This window comes from Schistocerca cancellata, chromosome 5 (assembly GCF_023864275.1).
Source record: "Schistocerca cancellata isolate TAMUIC-IGC-003103 chromosome 5, iqSchCanc2.1, whole genome shotgun sequence".
NCBI lineage: Eukaryota > Metazoa > Arthropoda > Insecta > Orthoptera > Acrididae > Schistocerca > Schistocerca cancellata.
Genome location: NC_064630.1, coordinates 299,970,091 through 299,992,077, shown reverse-complemented (window position 1 = coordinate 299,992,077; position 21,987 = coordinate 299,970,091). Strand labels below are relative to the sequence as shown.

Genomic DNA, 21,987 nt, shown 5'->3' with positions numbered 1-21,987 from the left:
AACCGAGCAGGCCGCTAGACTGAGACTCAGTGTTTAATCGAATGCCGACTTGTACACAGGTCAACTTACTCAGTGACTTATACGTGTTGTTGTGTTGTCCGAAATATGTGTTAAATTTGAAGATTTAACAATTGGCGACGAGGTAGTGGATTTTTCCTTTTCACCGTTCACTCACAGGGTTCCATGGCTACTATCGAGCAGCTCTTGCAAAATCTCCTTGAACAGCAAACGCTTCTAACAGCGGCGATTCGCGATTTCGCCGCGGCATCAAATGCGGGGCGTTTCTTGTCGTTGGCTGTACCTCCTTTTCCACCTTACGACGAGACGGCGGAAGACTGGTCTGATTATGAAAAACGTCTTCGACAGCACTTCTTGGCATTTCATGTCACGGACGAACAACCATGTAAGTCTCTATTCCTTTCCTGGATTTCACCTCAAATGTATCGGTTGTTGTCGCAATTGGCTCCTTTGAAGGATCCTGCATCTTTGTCCTTTGCTGAAATGTGCTCCCTTCTGTCTGCCTATTTTCAAAAGCAAACGCATGTGGTAGCCTCTCGTGTTGCCTTTTATCGTTGTCAAAAACAACCAAATCAGTCCTATCGCGCTTGGGCTGCTGAACTTCACGGCCTCAGTCGAAAGTGTCAATTTGTTACTGACGTTCACAAAGAATCCTATGCCGATTCCATTGTACGGGATGCTATTATCCGGTCGGCACCCGACAAAGAAGTTCGGCAACGTGCCCTTCAGTTGGCGAATCCGACTCTAGATGAAGTTCTCTCCATTGCACAGTCTTTTGAAATTTCTCGTGCCGCTGGGGCGCAAATAGAAGCATGGGGTGACGTCGGGGGAAATAACAACCTCTGTGCGCTGTTGACGACGCGTGCAGCGCGTCCCCGCCGGCCGACGTGGCCGCGGTACGCTCCCACACGCAGCCTCGGCCTAGCCGTAAACAACCCACTAAGAAACTGCAGCAAAATCCCCGGCATCTTCCTTCATGTCCGCAGTGTTTTACGAAACATTCACGCGAGGATTGTCCCCAACGTTGGACTGTGTGTCACAATTGCAAAAAGAAGGGTCATGTGTCTTCCGTTTGTAAATCCGACCGCATACATGATGTTCATGAACATGACGCTGATTCTGATTCTGTGTTGTCTGTCAATTGCACTTCTTCCCTTTGAGGGAAGTTATTCCTCACTGTCCAAATCCTTGGTCGAGATGTTCGCATGCAAGTGGATACCGGTTCTGCTGCCACTATAATTAATTCTCAGACGTATCTTCAGCTGAGTTCTCCACTCCTGTCCCCTGTCACTCGGCAATTACGGACGTACAATAAACAGAAGATTTCTCTCTTGGGACAGTTTAATGCTGAGGTATCTTACAAATCCGTCGTTCACACTGTTCCCATATTTGTGGTCGACCAGAGGAACGCAGAAAATCTTTTTGGTTTCAATGCCTTTCGCGTTTTTGGGTTTTCCATAGATGACTCTGTCAGTATTGTCTCTGACGCTATTCCTTATGGTCAACTGGATTCCTTGTCGACGACATTTTCGTCCCTTTTTTCTCCTGGGTTGGGCCGTGCAACCGACTTTGAAGCTCATATCACACTCAAACCCATTGCTCGGCTTAAGTTTTTTCGGGCTTGGCCCATTCCTGTGGCCCTTCGTGATCGGGTAAAACGGGAGTTGGATCGTCTCACTGCTTCAGGGGTCTTGGTTCCTGTCACTTCCAGTGGGTGGTCCTCTCCTGTCGTTGTAGTTGCTAAGCCCAATGGTGATATTCGTCTCTGTGGCGATTTCAAAGCCACTGTAAATGCCCAATGCCTCATCGACACTTACCCTATGCCCCGTCCTGAAGAACTGTTCACTAAACTCGCTGGAGGACAGTATTTTTCTAAAATTGACCTGTCGGAAGCTTATCATCAACTTCCTCTCGACACTGCTTCCCAGCAGTTTCTGGTCCTTAACACGCCTTTCGGCCTCTATCAATACCAACGCTTGCCATTCGGGGTGGCTAGCGCCCCTGCTCTCTTTCAGCGATTCTTGGAACAGTTATTGCTCCCTGTCCCGGGGTGTATCAATTACATGGACGACATTGTTGTCACTGGCTCCACCACTGAAGAACATCTTCAAAATCTCCGCACACTTTTTAATGTCTTACAGACTGCCGGTCTTAAGTGTAATCTTCAGAAATCACAATTTTTTCAGGCTTCTATCATGTACTTGGGGTTTCAACTCTCTCGGGATGGTATTCGTCCGCTTCAACACACTGTTGCTGCGATCGATGCCCTTCCTCGCCCTACATCTGTTAAGGAACTGTAGGCCTTCTTTGGGAAAATAGCATACTATCACAAGTTTTTACCGTCTGCGGCGTCGGTGGCTCAGCCGTTGCATAAAAACGTGCCTTTTCACTGGTCCGCGTCATGTGACGCGGCTTTCCGGAAATTAAAGACTATGCTGAAACAGGCTCCGTGCCTGGCTGCTTATCGACCTGGCCAACATCTTGTTCTTGCCACAGACGCCTCTCAATACGGGGTCGGTGCAGTCCTTGCGCACCGTTTTTCTGATGGTTCGGAACAACCCATCGCCTATGCCTCCAAAACGCTCACGGATGCCCAACAAAAGTATTCTCAAATTGAGAAAGAAGCTTTGGCCATCATTTATGCTCTTCATAAGTTTGGTGTTTTTCTCTGTGGCTCAAAATTTCATCTTGTTACGGATCACAAACCACTTGTTTCCTTGTTTCATCCATCAACGTCACTTCCCGACAAGGCTGCACACCGCCTCCAGCGTTGGGCTCTTTACTTGTCCCGTTTCAATTATGAGATTCATTTTCGGCCAACGGCTCAACATGCGAATGCTGATGCTTTGTCTCGCCTTCCCATGAGTCCGGATCAGGCATTCGATAGGGACGAACTTTTGTGTTTCCACCTGGATGTTGCCGAGCAGCGGGTTGTGGACGGGTTCCCCATCACTGGGGACAGGCTGGCGGCTGCTACGGGTTCTGACCCTACCCTCTCCCAGGTTTTACGCTGTATTCAGAAGAGTTGGCCAGATCGCCTGTCCGCTAAGACTTCTGATCCGTTGCGGAACTACCCATTTGCGCTGCCGCCTCACGGCTAGGGATGGTGTTATCCTCCTCTCCACTGACAATGCTTCGCCGCGTGTTGTGGTACCTGCGTCTTTGCGTGCTTCGGTCTTGCGCCTCATTCACCAGGGGCACTGGGGTGTGTCTCGCACAAAATCTCTGGCGCGCCGTCATGTGTATTGGCCTGGCATCGACTCTGAAATAGCACACATGGTCACTGCCTGCGGCCCTTGTGCGTCACAGGCCGCTGCCCCGAAGTCATCTTTGTCACCGTGGCCTTGGCCTGAGAAGCCCTGGGAGCGCATTCATGCTGACTTTGCGGGACCCTTTTTAGGTACTTATTGGCTCCTCGTAATTGACGCCTATTCTAACTTTCCTTTCATTGTCCGTTGCACGTCACCTACCACTGCGGCAACCACCAGTGCTCTCGCCCGCATTTTTTCTTTGTAAGGCCTCCCCTCTACTCTTGTTACTGATAATGGTCCGCAATTTGCCTCTTCCGACTTTGCGGATTTTTGTGCTCGTCACGGCGTTACACATGTCACGGCCCCGCCGTTCCATCCACAATCCAACGGTGAGACTGAACGACTGGGTCGCACATTTAGGGCTCAGATGCGGAAACTTCTGACTTCTTCTGCTGCTGATGATGATGATGCGCTTCTCCAGTTCCTGGCGTCTTACTGTTTCACCCCCATGGGTGATCACAACACTGGCTGATCTCTTACATGGCCGACAGCCCCGCACGCTACTTCATCTTCTGCGGCCTCCCACCTCATGGCCGCGGGTGCATTCACTTGGCCGGTTCACCGCCGACGACCTCGTCTGGGTACGGGGATATGGCAAGCGGCCAAAATGGAGCCCGGGCCGCATCTTAAGACACCGTGGCAGACGCCTGTATGAAATCCAGACGGACACGGGTGTTGCAGTGCGTCATTCGGACCAGCTTCGGCCTCGGGTGCCAGCAACGCCTGTTCCAAATGCCGCCACACCACCTTTGGCTCTACCTGATGCTCGGGATCTTGGCATCTCTCAATACTCACAACGCAGCCCTCTCACCGTCGTCGCAATGCCAGCACCAGAACGGACGCCACCAGGAGACGTGCCCATGCAGGAACCGGAGGACCATCCTCTGTCAGAGTACATCTACTCGCCTCCTCCTCCAACGGACGCCGACACATCGCCCATGTCTCCAGTCATATCAACTGGACTTGCTGCAACGGGCAGATTGGTGCATGGGGCCCCAGCAGATTCGACCCCTACGTCTCCTATCATCTCGACCCGTTATCATCGGGGACACTTCCGTCCGTACGGGAAGCCGCCTCCTCGAGACTTTACGGCGAGTCAAACAACGCCTATGGACGTTAGCCATCTCCAGGACACCTCCATCAAGACCAGTGCAACAATTTCAAAGGGGGGAAAAGTGTTGTGACTCGCCGATTATTCAAAGTGCCGCCGCGCAATTACGCACGTCCTCTACGTGCGGCGCTGTCTGCCAGCCATGCAGCAGCTGCGCCACCTAAGCGGCCAGCCAAGCAGCGGCCGCTAGACTGAGACTCAGTGTTTAATCGAATGCCGACTTGTACACAGGTCAATTTACTCAGTGACTTATATGTGTTGTTGTGTTGTCCGAAATATGTGTTAAATTTGAAGATTTAACATAAACATATATCTATTTCAGTAGCAAAATGCACAGCTGTGCACTCCTGTCCATTCCTCTTCGCATGCACTGCTGGGCAGTGACATTGTGTGTGCCACGTTGTCATGCAAACAGGCAGACACGTGAGGGAAACTGACATCATTACAAGTACAATACCTTATTTACTCACTGTGTTAGCAAAACTACTGTTATGTGAGTTCAGCCACAGGTAACTCTAAGCAACAAATACTTACTGGTGATCAACAAATATTTACTGGTGATAGGATTTGAACCATTGAACCACAGCATGCCAGCCAGTAATGCTCACTGCTCTGCTACGTTGCGTGCATTACAGCTCGTGGCAGTATTTGCATCTAATGTGCAGAATAGGAGCTTTCTTTAAATTTGGATGGATGCAAGATAATGTGCTTATAACAAAGAAAAGAACCTGATCATATTGTGTTACAAGAGTAATGGTAAACTTCTGGAGCTTGTCAGTTTGTTTAAATTTCAAAGGATACTGCTATTTACCGATATGGAATGGGAATAATACTTGAAATAAGTTGTAGAGTAATATTGAGGGCAAACTATTGAAAACAATTTGCTTCAAAAGGGACTGACAGCCATGAACGTCATTGCAAAAAGAAAAAGTTGTGCTATTGCTGTTACATCAGGAAATGAAAAATTATCTCTGTGATTATCTAATACAGATATATGTAGCATACAAACAAAATGCAATTTTTTTTTTTAAATGAAAGAAAGTGTAAAATATTTTTGTGTATGGGTCAAAGAAAATATTAAGTGTGCATTGTATTTCCTTGCTTTTCCAAATCCACTCTCAATTATTAATTGATGTTGTTGTTGTGGACTTTGTGGTCTTCAGTTCAGACTGGTTTTATGGAGCTCTCCATGCGTGCAAGCCTCTTCACCTCTAAGTAACTACTGCAACCTACATCCTTATGAATATGCTTTGTGTATTAAACTGTTGGTCTCCCTCTATGATATTTACCTTCACACTTCCCTCAAATACTAACTTGCTGATCCATTGATGCCTCAGAACGTGTCCTACCAACTGATTCCTTCTTCTAGTCAAGTTGTGCCATAAGTTCCTCTTCTCTCCAATTCTGTTCAGTACCTCCTCGTTAGTTAAGTGATCTACTTGTCTAATCTACAGCATTCTTCTGCAGCACCACATTTCAAAAGCTTCTATTCTCTTCTTGTCTAAGTTGTTTATCATCCGTTTCACTTCCATATACGGCTACACCCACACAAAGACTTTCTGCAAAGACATCCTCACACTTAAAGCTATACTCGATGTTAACAAATTTCTTATTTCTCTTCTTCAGAAATGCTTTCTTTGCCATTGCCAATCTACATTATACGTCAACCGTCATCAGTTATTTTGCAACCCAAATAACAAAACTCATGTACTACTTTGTCTCATTTCCTAATCTAATTCTCTCAGCATTACCTGATTTAATTCGATTACATTCCATTATCCTCGTTTTGCTTTTGTTGATGTTCATCTTATATCCTCCTTTCAAGACACTGTCCATTCCATTCAACTGCTCCTTCAAGTCCTTTGCTGTCTCTGACAGAATTACAATGTCACTGGCAAACATCACAGTTTTTATTTCTTCTCCCTGGACTTTAATTCCTACACCTAATTTTTCCTTTACTGCTTGCTTAGCATACAGATTGAATAACTTCGGGGATAGGCTTTAACTGTGTCTCGCTGCCTTCTCAAGCATTGCTTCCCTTTTGTGCCCCTCAACTCTTATAACTGCTGTCTGGTTGCTGTACAAGTTGTAAATAGCCTTTCGCTCCCTGTATTTTACCCCTTCCACCTTCAGAATTTGAGAGAGTATTCCAGTCAACATTGTCAAAAGCTTTCTCTAAGTCTACAAATGCTATAAATAAAGGTTTGCCTTTCCTTAATGTATCTTCTAAGATGAGTTGTAGGCTCAATATTGCCTCGTGTGTTCCTACATGTTTACAGAATCCTAACTGATCATCACCGAGGTCAGCTTCTAACAGTTTTTCCATTCGTCTTTAAGGAATTCGTGTTAGTGTTTTGCACAGTGACTTATTAAACTGATAGTTCCGTAATTTTCACACCTGTCAGCTCTTGCTTTCTTTGGAATTGTAATTATATTCTTCTTGAAATCTGAGGCTATTTCGCCTCTCTCATACATCCTGCTCACCAGATGGAAGAGTTTTGCCATGGCCGGCTCTCCCAAGGCTATCAGTAGTTCCAACAGAATGTTGTATACTCCTAGGGCCTTGTTTTGCCTTATGTATCAGTGCTGTGTCAAATTCTTTAAACAGTATCATACCTCCCATTTCATCTTCATCTACATCCTCTTCCATTTCCATAATATTGCCCTTGAGTACATCGCCCTTGTACAGACCCTATATATACTCCTTCCACCTTTCTGCCTTCCCTTCTTTGCTTAGAACTGGTTTTCCAGCTGAGCTCGTTATATTCATACATGCAATTCTCTTTTCTCCAAAGGTCTCTTTAATTTTCCTGTAGGCAGCATCTATCTTACCCCCTAGTGATGTATGCTCCTACATCCTTACATTTGTCCTGTACCAATCGTACTTAGCTATTTTGCACTTCCTGTTGATCTCACTTTTCAGACGTTTGTATTCCTTTTTGCCTGCTTTGTTTACTGCATATTTATATTTTCTTCTTTAATCAGTTAAATTGTACATCTCTTGTGTTACCCAAGGATTTCTGCTAGCCTTCTTCTTCTTCTTCTTCTTCTTCTTACCTATTTGATTCTCTTCTTAAAACAAACTGATCATTTATTGATCCTCAAGCAGGCACACCTATGCATAAATTGTGCCAACCACAAATAACACTGCCTTGAAGTGTTGCATTGTTGTTTTACAATAGTAAGCCCATACCTATTCCTTCATCATTTCTTCAGCTAACATAGTGATAAGTTGTGTCGTCATACAGCAAGGGAGCAGCAGTAATATATAATAGATAATGAGCTAGGTGAGAAAAAAATTATGATCCGTGCAAGAAAATGACCCAGATTGCAAGCTAGCAGCACAATCTCGCAGTGAGACAGTCTCACAGATGACTGTCGTGTACAAGATAATTGGTAATCGAATAAGTTTTTAGCAGGGATCTAATGGAACTACGCTGTCGAATGTTCTGGGGAGTTATTACTAGGGGTAACGCTTGTATGTAGCAACAGAGTGATACAATGAAAGTTTATTTTATTATTGTTTTATTTAACAGTGATTTACCTCGTATAATATAAGTTTATTTTATCATTGTTTAATTAAACTATGATTAAACTGTGATTTTGCTCATACGTGTTTATCTTCGTAACATAAAGACAGCTGTTCTTTAGATGTGTATGAAGTATACTGTATGTCCACTTGTGTTATGAAAATAGCAAGCCCGGTTGAGGGTTATCATACATTCAATTTTTTTCACTTCCTATTTATTTAGTAAAGTGGTCCACAGCTCGTGGTCTTGCGGTAGCGTTCTCGCTTCCTGCGCCCGAGGTCCTGGGTTCGTTTCCCGGAGGGGTCAGGGATTCTTACTGCTTCGTGATGACTGGGTGTTGTGTCGTCTTCATCATCATCATCATCATCATCATTCATCCCCAGTACGGCCTAGTACAGCGGTGCTGGTCTCCCGCATCATCCCCTACGCTCCTCGGAGTATGGGACCATCATCATCATCATCATCATCATCATCATCATTTAGTAAAGTATGGACAGAATTTTTTTCCTTTTTTTACACTTATGATGATAGATTGGTTATGTGGTATTTTCATATCTATCCACTCTTACTTTCTTTGGGGACTTGTTAATAACATTGTTTTCAAAATCTGATGGTGCTTCACCACTCATATAAATTTATTTTGTAGACCTGTATATATCATGAGTAGCCTTTTTGTTTGGTGCCCTTATGAGTTCCACTGGTATTTCATGGCTACTTGGGCATTTATTCCTTCAGATTTCAGGCAAATGATTCCAAAATTCAGAATAAGTACTTATTTTCCCATTCAGTTTAGTGCCATGACTTTATTTTCAACTAGCCAAACTTCTTCTTAGCAACTTTAATGTTTTGCTAAGCATTAAATTTTTCTCACTTTCTTTTATGCATTCGTTATCCACTTACTTTGTTCGTATCTTATCCCTGGTTTCCCCTCCCCTAAGTGATTGTTAAGTACGTTAACTGAGTTCTCCATTAGTGTGGCAAAACATGACAGTAATATAAAAAACAAACACATTCTTTATATTCTGTAACATTTATTTATTGACAAATCGGTGTTTTACTTTTTATGTCAGTTAGTTGCCAACTGAATGTTGCAACTAACGTAAAATAATGTACGACTTCAAGAGATATAAGTGGTACAGATAAACATTAGTTTCAAAGGAAAGTATAAAATTTAAAAAATAACTAAGGAAATCATTACATTTTAAAGTGGACAGTGAAGTTTAATTTACTGTTATAATGTACAATTTACGTAACTGAAACTTAATTAACACAGAGGAGAAAGAAAGTTGTGTATTGATATCAAGTACTTGTAGTAGTGACATCTGTCTGTTTTTCATAAAAGTGTATAGGTTGTTACAATGTAGATAATATGGATGGTTTTCTGATAACAAATGTTTGCTAGAAGTTGGATCAGTCTTTCTTAGTTGTCAGCTTCTCGCATGTTCTGACAATCTAATTGCAACACTTCTGCCGCAACACACTAGTTTTTGTAGATCATCTTACACACATATGTAATCATGTAGCATGGGCAATATGCAGTATTGTTCGTTGTTTTATTTTTTCAGCTTGTGTTCAGATTTCTTCTTACTGTTTCGCAGTAATGTATCCCAAGGTTTCTTTTATTCCTTGTGCAAGAAGACAAATGTGTATGTGGTATTACCAAACCAATCATTGTGTCCCTGTCAGTCTTTAACCTATACATTTTAGTTAACCCCGAATGTCAACTGTGGTTATGTTACTGAGAGTCCCACTTTGGTTGTTCTAGGTTACCATTACACAAAAATGGCATGTATCTGTTTGAATGTAGCTACCAGCTATTTTGAGTGCTTGTTCTGATTGAGTCGTCTGTTGTTCTGCACTGAATTTAGCTATTATATCAAAATGATTCTTGTTTGTATTGCACCTTTATGCTGTTGATCTAATCTCATTTGTTACAGAAAATTTGGGTACGAAAATGGTGAGGTCTGTGACTCAATATATTCCTTTGACTCTAGTAAATCAGAGTCTTCCATGCAAGCAAACAATAGGTATTACCCAACTACAAAATTTTATATTTTTATATCAGTGCATGTTTTCTTTTATTGCTGTACCAATGTTTTTCACTGTTTACAATTTGCATTGGATTTTTGTTTCAGTATCGGTGAAAGTGGTGTGTCAGCATCCAGTAGCAGCCACCACTGTAAAAATATATCACCAGAAAATACAGACTGCAAGAAAGATTCCCACATGACGAAAATTCTTTGTCAAGATAATACTAAACATAAAGGTGCTAAGATAATGAATAAGATCATTGATACTGACATTGGTGTCTGCTCTCTGAAGAAGGTGGCAGTAAAACAAATACTAGATGATTCCCCAGGATTCAGTGCAATAGACAGGTTATCTCGTAGGCACAGCTCAGATTCTTCTAATTCCAAAAGTTATGTCGTAAGAACAGAGCATAAAGATAATGATTATTTTGAGAGAGAGAGCTTCGTAGGACGGAACTCTGCTGTTTTAGGTGAGATGCAAAGATTACATGAGCAAGGTGACATGAAACAGTCGCAGTGTATTGCTAAGCATGGCAGAGAACAGCGTGAAGAAGAAAGCCAAGCTGAAGCACATAACTGTGAACAACATTTGTATTCTGCTACTGTTGCAGATATGGAACTGGCTGATAGTTATAGTTACGGGCACATTGAGTGTAAGGAAGTGTCAATGCTGCATACAAAACGGAAAAAAAGTATTAATACTACTGCAAAGTCTTTCCAATTTGCTGCAGAAAGTGACATGGAGCTAACTAAAGTAATTGACACTTTTTGTTGCAGAGAGGTATTAAGCACGACAGAAGAGAAAAGTATTGCACTCAATAATGCAGAGGCTAAAAATAATTCTATGGCCAGTGGTGATTGTGAAATTACCAAGAATTCTAAGGATTATAGCTCTATGAAATATGTAAGTCAGCAACTTAATGCAACAAAACGATTTTCTACAAATAACGGCATGGATATTACAGAGGGATGTGGAATAATTGATTGCATTTCAGACAGTGATGTACCTAATGATGACACAGCTGGTGTTGTTAATTCAGATGTCCTCTCACTTTCAAGACTTTCTATGGATAAAGAAGATAGTGCCAGAAATGAGGAAAAAACAAGCAAGTATTCAGCAAAATACTCTAATCCATCTGAATTCTCTGAAAAGTTATTCATAAATGAAAGTATGGAGCAAACTCTAGCTGTGGGATGCGTGTTGAACGAGAGTAGCATTGATTACAGAAAAGCTGTTAAAGGTTTTCAAATGAATGAAAACGTGAGTTGTTCAGAATATTCTTATGATAATATCCTCCCCATCATTGGTGAAAAATGCTGTAATGTAACAGCAGCAGTGACTCCTGCTAATAAAGATAAATTACCTGATACTTTAGAAAAGCGCACAAAAACCAAGCCAAATGACACAAATAATTTTAATGCTTCTAAAACCATAATAATGTGTGTTGATATGGAGTCAACCCAAGATATTTGTCAAAATGACCAGGATGACAGCTTTATGCAATTTACTAGAGTAGTAGAAGCAAATATCCAAGACAGTTCCATGCAAGACCATCAAGTGCCTTTGGAAAACAAACATTGCAATCATACAAAACATGTCAATACTGAAAAAAATAATGTGACATGTATGTCAACACTGAAATGTGATGTACACAGTACACATACAGGGAGCCCATTGTGTGATAGCGGAAGTGTACGTGAAGTAGTTGCAACAGAGAGACAAACAGATATTTGTGTAATTGCCACATCAAGCAGTAAAGCCTCTCCCTGTAAAGATCAAAAGAATGAGAGTGCACGTTCTCATATCTTAGATACAAAGCCAAACCATTCTGTAAATGAGGCAGTTAAATTTCTCTCTTCTCATACAGAATGCAATATCCAAACAGATGTTTTCACAGATACATCTGCTCCTGTGTTGCCTGAGAAAACTACCCATGAGAGATCCTGTAAACAAAGATTCTATGAAGGGGCTGACAATACTAGTATTAAACAAGCAGAACATTATGGAGACAGGAGTGTCAAGTGTCAGACTGCAGCCAAAAATATGAAGATACATACAGTATCGTCAATGTCACCAGAATTTAAAACTGAAGCAATACAACAAGGAAACAAGACTGAGGATGTGGGAAATAGTGTGTGTAGAGTGCCAAGTAACTCTTCCATCACTCAAGATGCTATAGAATGTTGTGTCATGCCCATCTCTGACACAAATAATATCCCCAACAGAAGAGAGAGTGCAAACAAAATATTATCAAAATATTCAGAACACCAACCATACTGCAGTGACGGGAGTGATCTACACTATTCGCCCTCTCTGGCTGTAGAAGACTGTTTAGTTACAGGTAAACTTATAATTTCATAAATCTCAAATAAACTCACAACTTAATGGTAGGTCATTCCACACAAAGTGATTGAGAGGTTTCCGCATGTCCATCACGTATTTTGATGAAATTTTCTTTGAAGATTTGTGCAATTCCCTATGGAAATTGATAAAGTTTCACGATCACCAATTCATTATTTCCAGAGATATTGTCATTCGTTTGATCCCATAACATAGTTTTCAGAGGTGTATCGTTGAGTTGTTCGCAGTTTTGGGACATAATATATTTTCTGTAAAGAAACAAAACTAGGCCATCGTGCACAACTTCTTGCGTATTAGAAATGATTTCATGATCAATTTTCATACAGATAATTTGAGAGAGGCAGCTAAAAGAACTGACACTTGAAAAAAAGTGTGAAATAAGTGCGTTAACCTGAAACTCTGTGTGTGATAACATACCAATACAAGCTCTTAAGATATAAAATTTCATTCTCCTACTGCTTTCCAGTACCGTAGTCTACAAATTGAGGAGGAAGTTTATGATTTTTGTAAAAATGGTATTTTCATCCCACTTATACAACAAAAGTATTTTCTGCAAGCCCGTTTGAAGCATTTTCATTAGAAAGACCTTTTTCTAAATCTCTTAAGAAACTAGATCCTGTTTAGCAATACAAGCATTTAAGGCTCTGAAAAAATGACAAGGAGAAGATGCAGTGAAAACATGCCCATATTCTTCTGATACTCAAATTAAATGTGGCATTTTTATTATACTTTACAGTTGTTGAATACCCCCTGGGGAAGATATTATCCAAAATCCTGGTAAACAGGAAGCAAGCTTGAGTTAGAAAAGTACAAAGGAGGATGATGTCTTTTGTCATGACTCATTGTGATTCATTTCAAAAGTTTTTTTCAGGTGTAATAACTACAGAATCAATCTAGTTACAAATTTCACAATATGAAAGTGCATCACAGGGTACTGGAGGTCATAAGGGTAATATTGTTGCAGAGTAGCTGCATTCTGTAAGTTGCCTTCAAATATTACACCATTGCACCAAGTGTAAATTTTAGTGAAGATCATATCAATCTGCCTGACATTTTTTTGAAAAAAAATTCAGTTAATGAGAATTTTGAATGTGTCCTTTTATTTGCTGATGCTAAGATCAAGTATTAAGTATTGCATATTTTCTGTTCGTATGGTTTGTGGATTTTGTGGAACATAAGTGCACTGATGAAAATTGAGTAAATGTGTTGCTGTGGTCCATGGTGGCTTAACAACTGCTGGTTTCATTTAAAGTGCAAAACCAGCATCCCTGTCAACAGAGGGGCAATGTCTGAAGCTGTGCAACAGCAACCATGGGTGTGTTTCTTTACCACAGGATCCCAAGCCTGATAAGGATTTGTTTCCACAGCGTCCCAAATTTCTTTTGGGATCTTAAGTTTATGTTTACTCCAAGTTACTGGAATTTTTTAGAGGTTTCATTAATTTACAGTTGAATGTCACGTGGAAAACGATACTGCCAGCCACAAACTGTCACTCATGGAGTGGGAACAAAATAAATGAATTTTCTGGGACATATGTGTGCATAAAGCTTATAAAAGTGCCGTCCTGCTCACTGCGAGTCTTAGCAGAAGTTACCAAATGACCAATTTTTTTACATAAATGTATGCAGTGTATTGTCCTGGCTGGAGGCCCACTGTTAATATTTTTTTCACTGTCACTAATTTTGGCCAGCAATAAGGATGTATCATTTCAGACTGTTGACCTGAGTTGTTGTTTCGACAGTTTGCAAGTTTGATGATTCTCTTTAGTTCTTGCCAGAATGAACCCATGTTTAAACCTCCATCTTATTTTCTTCAGTTCCTTCTTTTGCTAATGAAATCAAATATAATGCCCTTAACTCTTTCAGTGCAGACATGAAACAGGTGTATAGGTGTAAGAACGTTCTTGTTAAGTGGCCTTTGCAAGCTTGCTCTTCCTGGTAATCACTTTGTTGTGCATTCAGTTCTTTTGAAAGGTGAATTTGCATGGCTTGTAAACTGTCTCCCCCCACTAAAAAATTAAAGAACGGAGAGAGAAGAAACTATTGTCATTCCAAAGTCGTCTTTCAGGGGTAATGCATATTAAGAAAATGTTTTAAATTTTTGAATTGGTAGCTGGAGCCATTGCTGAAAAAATGGATGTGGGAAATCTCAGCTGACTTGTTAAATAGTTCCTTGATAAAAATGGGAACAGTAATCATGCTACATTGTAGGCAGTCACTAACAATGCAAAAACACATAAGTTGTTCTTCCTGATTTTGGGGAAAATAGATGCCAATAAATCGATTGAAGAGTGAGCATTTACTCTGTCTGAAACCTTGCACTGCAGCCTGAATGATAAATGAATAATTTTCAGCAAAATCCATTAGGGCAGTAAGCTTCCTGTAGAGCAAATTTAAGGGGGTGTGGGAGGAAAACTTTGACATTTGGCGATGCAGTTGTGGCATGACAGACTCCAAATTTTTGTTCCTATTTCTTCAATAAAATGCATCCACAGTCATTTGTGTTATTTCCAGGAGTTTCCCAGTCAGTGTAGATCCATTGCTACACACAATTTCCAGTGAATCATGCTGTATGAAATAGCTAGCAACTGCTGATGCTATAGCTTCTGGTCCAGGATACTGTTCACAGCAATGTAGCATGAATTCTTTAAACTGCAGGCAACCATTCTGTAAAGCTCGAGTGATTACCTCAAATTATTAGACACACACACAAAAAAAGAGAGAGAGCACTGCTCTTATTATCGGATTCATTATCCTCTTCCATATTTTATAAAAAGAAGTGTAGAGCTGAACTCTTTGGAGATGTTTAAATAAATAATGAAGGCTAATGAAATATTGGTGTATTTTCACTGCACCTTTGCCTTGTCTTTATTTTTTTAGGGCCTTGTAGTCTCACATTGCAATACCAGATCTAGTTTTTAGGTGGTTTAGAGCATCATATTTCTCATGAAAATGGCGCAAAAAAGTTCACAGAAAATACTTTTGTTAAAGTGGGCTGAAAATGCCCATTTTTGGCATTTTTACAACAACTGTCCACTTTGCCCATGTAAACAATTGAAAAGCACTAGGGAATGAAACTCAGTATTCGAAGAACTTGTGTTGGAATGGTACCACTAACAAAGGTTTGTGTTTATAACACAGTTATTTTCGAAAATATAAAAATCTAAGCTTCACATGTTTTTGGGCACTTATTTTGTGGCGAACTTTGCTTCAAATTATATATATGGAAATTCCTTTTTTTTTTTTAAAAAAAAAGAATCATTCCGTGTAAAAGAGTGCAAAAAGTTGTAGAAGGTGGCTTACTGTTGCTGCTTTCAAAAAAATATTGCTGGCAGTATTATGTCACAAGAGTTACAAAAAACTGACAGGTACTACTGAATGCTGCACTATGGAGTCAAACAAATTAAGTATTAAATTGGTGTAAGTGAAACTAATGGTGTTCATTAGGAACAAGTGCAAATGTTTGAACAAAATTTCATCACAATCGATGATGACCATGTGGGAACTTACTCCGAAATTAGGCCACTTCGCAAAAATCTATTATTATTCAGCTATTTTCTCATTTGTCTCCAAAATCCTTCTGGAGGAATTTGTATCAAAGCACAGTTTTGATACTGAACAATGAATACAAAGTAATACGTGAACTACATCTTTGTAAAATATATAAGTAGATGAATGTTCTTTGCCTTTTTTAAAAAATCTAATTTTGATCTCCAACCCCACATTCTTTCATTTGATGTTTAGATAAAGAACAATGATGATGAACCATTCTGGACTGTTAATAAATTTATATGCATCATAATTTCAGCAGGTGTGCGTTATCAGCTGCTAAGTTTAACAATAGACTGCTGCTAAAAACCAGTTAATTTCCACATATTACCGGTAGTATTTGACTACCCCAGAATTCAGTGTAAGTTGCAGGTTGCCTATCTATCGGCTTCCAGGGGAAACAGAAATTTGATTTTCACTATTTTGCATAATTATTGACCAAATTTAAAATGCCATCATAATATATTTAGAGATGCAATCTTGTGTTAAACGTTTAACACAATAAGAGAAGTATTACAGTTAGAAACTGTGTGTGTGTGTGTGTGTGTGTGTGTGTGTGTGTGTGTGTGTGTGTGTGTGGCCTTTGCAGCCAGAAGTTGACAGTGAGAGCACTTATCAACTTCCAACACACTTGCTGACACCCCTCACAAAATGGTTAAAGGAAAAAGTAATTTATCGTTTACTACATTTTTGCTGTCCATGCAGTTGAACTTCAGCATCAGCCATGACATTTTAATTCTTTACTTATTTACTACTTATTCTATTCACAACACAGTGTGTAGGCAGCATCCACAGACACCGCTAAATGTTCATGCAAAATTGTGTCCTTATATGATACATATGTCAGGAGATATGAGATGATAAACACTGAGATGCGTGAAAACTTGCTTGTGCTTCAAATGAGTGCAAACTACCCAAATTACATTCGTCCAGTGTTTTATAATGTGAGGATTTAGCAACTTCCAACAAACTTTAAGCATAATTTAAAATATTTCCTAAAATTTTTATCACTTACTTGCTTAATGTCAAATGCTTAACTTGCTGTAAAATAATCAGACATGTGAAGCTGTTTCATACATGAGAGTTTGAGTCTTTGAAGAATCGGGGGGTTTTCTAGTGTCTTCTGTTCTAAAAACAAATTGTAATAGTAAATTATCTATTATCATCATCATCATCATCTTAATGTCAGCTGCAGCAAAGCATATTAGTTTCTGTTAAGGGGAAGTTGTTCTCTTATCAAACCACATTTACATATTTCACTTCATACAATGAGAGAATAAACAAATATGAGAACATTATATCTCCACACTTTCTCTACCTCATCATTGTCCTCACTTGCACCAACCCCACACCTGCCTCAAACCAGCTTGCCCCATCTCTGTCTCGTTTCTACCCTGTCTCATCTCCACCCTGTCTCTGCCCCATTCCCTTTCCCACGCTGTCTCTGTCTCATTCCCTTCTCCTCCCCATTGTCTCTCCCCCCTCACCACCACACCCGTCAGTTACTGTCTCCCCCATCTTGACTTCTCATTTCCCGGTCTCTTCCATGTGTATTATATCCATGAATATAAAAGTCTATTTATTTCTTTACAGTAAAACCTCTTTTTAATGAATCTCTGGGGACCCAAATATTTTGTCCTTAAATGGGGGTTTTGCATAGGTACATGAAAGAAATGTCACAGAAACTTAATTCAACAATGTTTAGTTGTTATAAAAGCTTTTTAATTACACAACACACACACACACACACACACACACACACACACACACACACACACACACACACACACACACACCAGTGGTGGGTACATATGGGGGGTTTGGGGCACGCATCCCCACCTTGCGTGGCCACCCGCATTGCCACCTGTGCCGCCCTCACCTGTCAGCCCGCACACTATTTGTTCATTTATTTCGTCAGTCGACTCAACTAAATTGTATTATCGAGTAACTGTACTTTCCTATGTAGCACACATGTCCACATCATCGTATTTTATACGTTTCTGTCTGGCACATAGATAGCTAACACGTACCTACGAGAAAAGTCGCGGCCATTCTGGTGATCTCTATACGTTATGAAGGAGGATCAATGTAATGGCTTCGCTCTGTTGAACACTCACCCTGACGTTGATTGTCCTATTGATGATGCAATTAACCAATTTGCTAGGAAGAATAGATGCGTAGACTTCATTATTTATGGAAGAGAACCACAGTTGTAACTTTTTTATATCATAAGATGGGATTGTCTTGTATATGTGTAAAATCAGTTTAAATAAAACTTAAACTTACACATTTTTATTTCATTGAATTATTTCTAAAAATGAACAAGACTTATTTGTTTTGTTCTTCCTGCATGTTGTAGCGACAGAAGTTGTCATTCCAATTGGCTGAGGTTTGTCAGGGTTGACTTGTCTAAATTAAAAGAGGAATAGTAGTTCCTGACACAATCAATTCCTTGCACAGCAGCTGCAGAACTTTGTGCAACTACCTCCTCATCTTCTTCATCATTTTAATCACCACCTCCTGTTTAGCAATGTTCCTTCACCAGCATTTCACACATTTCACTTATATTCATCTTTGATTTGGAGGTCAGAACACAATCTTCTCACGAAACAAAATCCTAGAATGTCATATATTTTGGAACATATGTGATTATACTGATTTTGCCTTCTGGAACAAAATCATCATCAACAGCAACTGATGTATCACAACCAGACTTTGTTAAATAACTTACCATAATATGTTGTTTTGCACAATTCCAACCAACAACAAACATATGCATAGTCTGCATAATGTTGAGTCTCTCATCAAGTCCTTTCTCTCAAGGAAAGTAACTGGGTTCTGGCCAAATGGTACTTTGTGTTTGTCTTTAACAGAGTGTATTATGCCCAGGTCCAGATGCTGCAGGTGATGTAGGGAACACACTATTTACATTCCTCAGAAATAGTGTTTTCTTGTCATGTATAGGGCTTTGGTCAATAATGAGCATCATTTTCATACGTGATACACCCATCTTGGCATCTAAATGCCGTAGAAATCTTGTAAAGATTTCTGATGCCATCCAAGCACTGCAATTATACTCATAAGTACAAGCTAGCATATTTATAGTTTTAAAACAACTTAGGGATTTAAATTTTCCTATTGTCAGTGGAGGTGAATTCTCACTTCCATCACTATTTACACACAACAATGCAGTCCATGGTATTTTTCCTCTTAACAGAATATGTTTTTGCAGGAAGTAAATTGTAAAAGATACCAGTTTCATCTGTGTGAAAAACGTATCTGGGCTCATAATCCTGTATTAATTGTTTCTTCCAATGGTTTACACTTTCTGTGTCCACAGCTTTACTCTCCCCACCTACATTCTGAAATGAAAGTGTATGGTGTTTTTTAAAATGATGCAAACAGCCATTCAGCTACTGAAATTTTCAACACCAATCTTTAGGGTTATTTTGCGAGTCTTCTCTTGCACTGTTTTTCCACTTACAGGAATGCCACCACTTCTCATTCCCTCAGACCATTTTAAAGTCATTGTTTCAACATCACTAAATGTTGACATGTGAATGCCCCTTTTGCATTCAAAGGAACTGCTATCTTCAGCATTTAACGTGCTACCTAATTTTTGAGAGTGCTGCACAATGAAGATGGTGTTACATCGTACTTCTTCACCATGCTGGACGGTTTTCTGTTGTGATTGTCTTTGGCATTGCAGATAATAGTCGGCTTTTGCGAGATTGTAAGCTTTCTACATATGCTGGCCATAATTCCACAAAAGCAAAACTGATAAATTCAGCTGTAACAAAGGCAACACTTCATGTCTCGCACTTCTTAACTCAGTGGCTGTGATGTCAGATCACAGGTCAGGATCATGTTGTAGGTGGAAAGGAAATAGATTTCCTGTTCGTTCAACAGTTTCCTGATATTGCCACAATGAAATTTGATCCAGGTGTATGTCGAACGAAAGAACCAATTACCTTATACTGCCGTCACACAATAAAGACTACAAGAAAGTGAAAGAAATTGGAATCTCATTTGGACATGTTAGGAATTGTGTAAAAAAATGGATTTTAATTTGCAGACTGTTTCATGTTTATTCCTTAAAAGCGGACTTTTCTTAAAGTGGGGTTCGTTAAAAGCAAGAAGGAAAAACATTGTTTTTGTGGGTGTTTACCGGGACTGATGGAAGTACAGTTTAAAAGCAGGTTTTCCTTAAAAGTTGTTTTGTTAATTTGGTGATTAACTGTATTTTTTGTTGCAGGTAATGAGCCTCTATATGCTTCAGAAAGTGGGATGTTGAATAAAAAGAGGAGATCATCCGAAATGGAGGAAACAAGAGGGGTCACAAAATCTCAAAAGAAACAGTGCGTCACTACAGATCACATTAATGATAAACAGTGCTCACAAAATGCCACAGAACATGGTGACTTAGCTGTGGAAACCAAAGCATTCTGTGATAGAGATGCTGTTGTTGCACTTCGTGTTGAGCCTGGTGTAGTGAATACTGCCTCATCAGGAAGAAATTCGCCATTACCAGAAAATGAAGTATTAATAAGGAATGTTAATTATGGTAATGTTATTGAGAGAAGTAATACTTACGATCAGAATAGAGATACAGAGAAATACACGGGAGACTCAATAAAAACAAGTAACACTGCTGGAACACCATGTAATACATCTGAGTTAAAAGTTCCACACATGTCTGTGAGGAAGGATAAAAATCCACAATACAGTGAGGATTCAGGTTCATTCATAGACGATGATAAAAATAATGTACTTTCAGCACCTGACAGTAATGACAAAACAGGTGTTACTCTAAGAAGAGGAAGAAGACATGAAAGCAATACAGTTTCTCTTTCATTTATGGACAAAGCCATTAAAAATGAGGATTATTGCATGGAAATGGACGAGAACAAACACAAATCAGTAGTTAAAAGCAATGCTGAACTGAGCAGGGATGTTAATAGTGAAAATAATCTGAGTTGTTCACTTTCTAACTCAAAACAGCTAGAAAAAACAGCTTCACTTTCCCAATCAAGATACGATGACAGTCACACATCAGTTAAGGAAGGTAAGTCTGAATTTGTTTGAGAAACAAATTTTACAAAAATTAACTCACGAATGACTCTGGAAGTTTTTAGAAACTGCCTAATTGTTTTAATCTACCTTCATGATGTTATATTTAAGTGAACTTAAAGCTGTATGCAGCAGTACATTAACTGACAACTTAATGTGTACTCCGCAGTATGTTTCCTATAGAAAAGATATCCAGGATCACTCTTAGGGCACACACAGCTCTTTGACTATGACAGCAGATAGCTTCTTTCCTATTTGTTGACAGAAAGATGTTGTTGACAGCACAATATGTGCTAATTTGTGATTTGAGACTCCTCAAGAAAGAACAGATTTTCAGCATTTCTGTAAGCAGCTGCATCTTCATTATGGTTAAAGACTGCTCATCCATATCTCACTACTAATTTTGGAGACTTTCTAAAAGCTTAGGAAGGCTTACATACACAAGTAAAGCATATCCAATTCCTGCACTATCGACTTGAAGGGGGATTCTGGCGTAATATATAAGTACAGCTCAGAAAAAGTGGACATTCCATTTCCAGCCACACCACTTGCTCTTCCTACTTTATATGTAAATCATTTGAAATTGTGTGCATGACTTTTCCCTAGGTATGATTCATACAGTTCTGTTTCATCGCCAGTTACAGTGATAGGTATTGATGTTAACTTACTGGAATGAAACTTTCGTACATACATTGACTGTACTGTAAATTTTTCTGACATTGCAATTCTCATTTGTGATCCGAGCGATGGATCCCAGTCAAATCCCAAGAGTGTACCAAATTTGTTGACAGTTGTGATACGTATCCCTTTAAACCGTTACTTGTACAAAATCTTAGTGTTCTTCAGTAATAGCTGTCGCTGTGCCTGCGGGCATACATGCCTCTTTAAATGACCTTCTTTCTACATTTCTGCAAGTTGTTATAAAATGGATGGCAGATTATACCTATTGTTGTAGTGCATATTAAGATGTCTGTTTGTATGCTTTTATTTGAACTGACTGTTGTTAA

At 39.8% G+C, this 21,987-nt stretch overlaps 1 protein-coding gene across 1 annotated transcript in view; it reads left to right on the top strand.

Moving 5' to 3' along the window:
* Positions 1–21,987, top strand: part of LOC126188970 (uncharacterized) — a 296,440-nt gene that overhangs the window by 74,372 nt on the left and 200,081 nt on the right. The window contains exons 4-6 of the mRNA XM_049930740.1: positions 9,908–9,997; positions 10,106–12,342; positions 20,166–20,975. Of these exons, the coding sequence (XP_049786697.1) occupies positions 9,908–9,997; positions 10,106–12,342; positions 20,166–20,975 (3,137 nt within the window). The remainder of the gene's footprint in view (positions 1–9,907; positions 9,998–10,105; positions 12,343–20,165; positions 20,976–21,987) is intronic.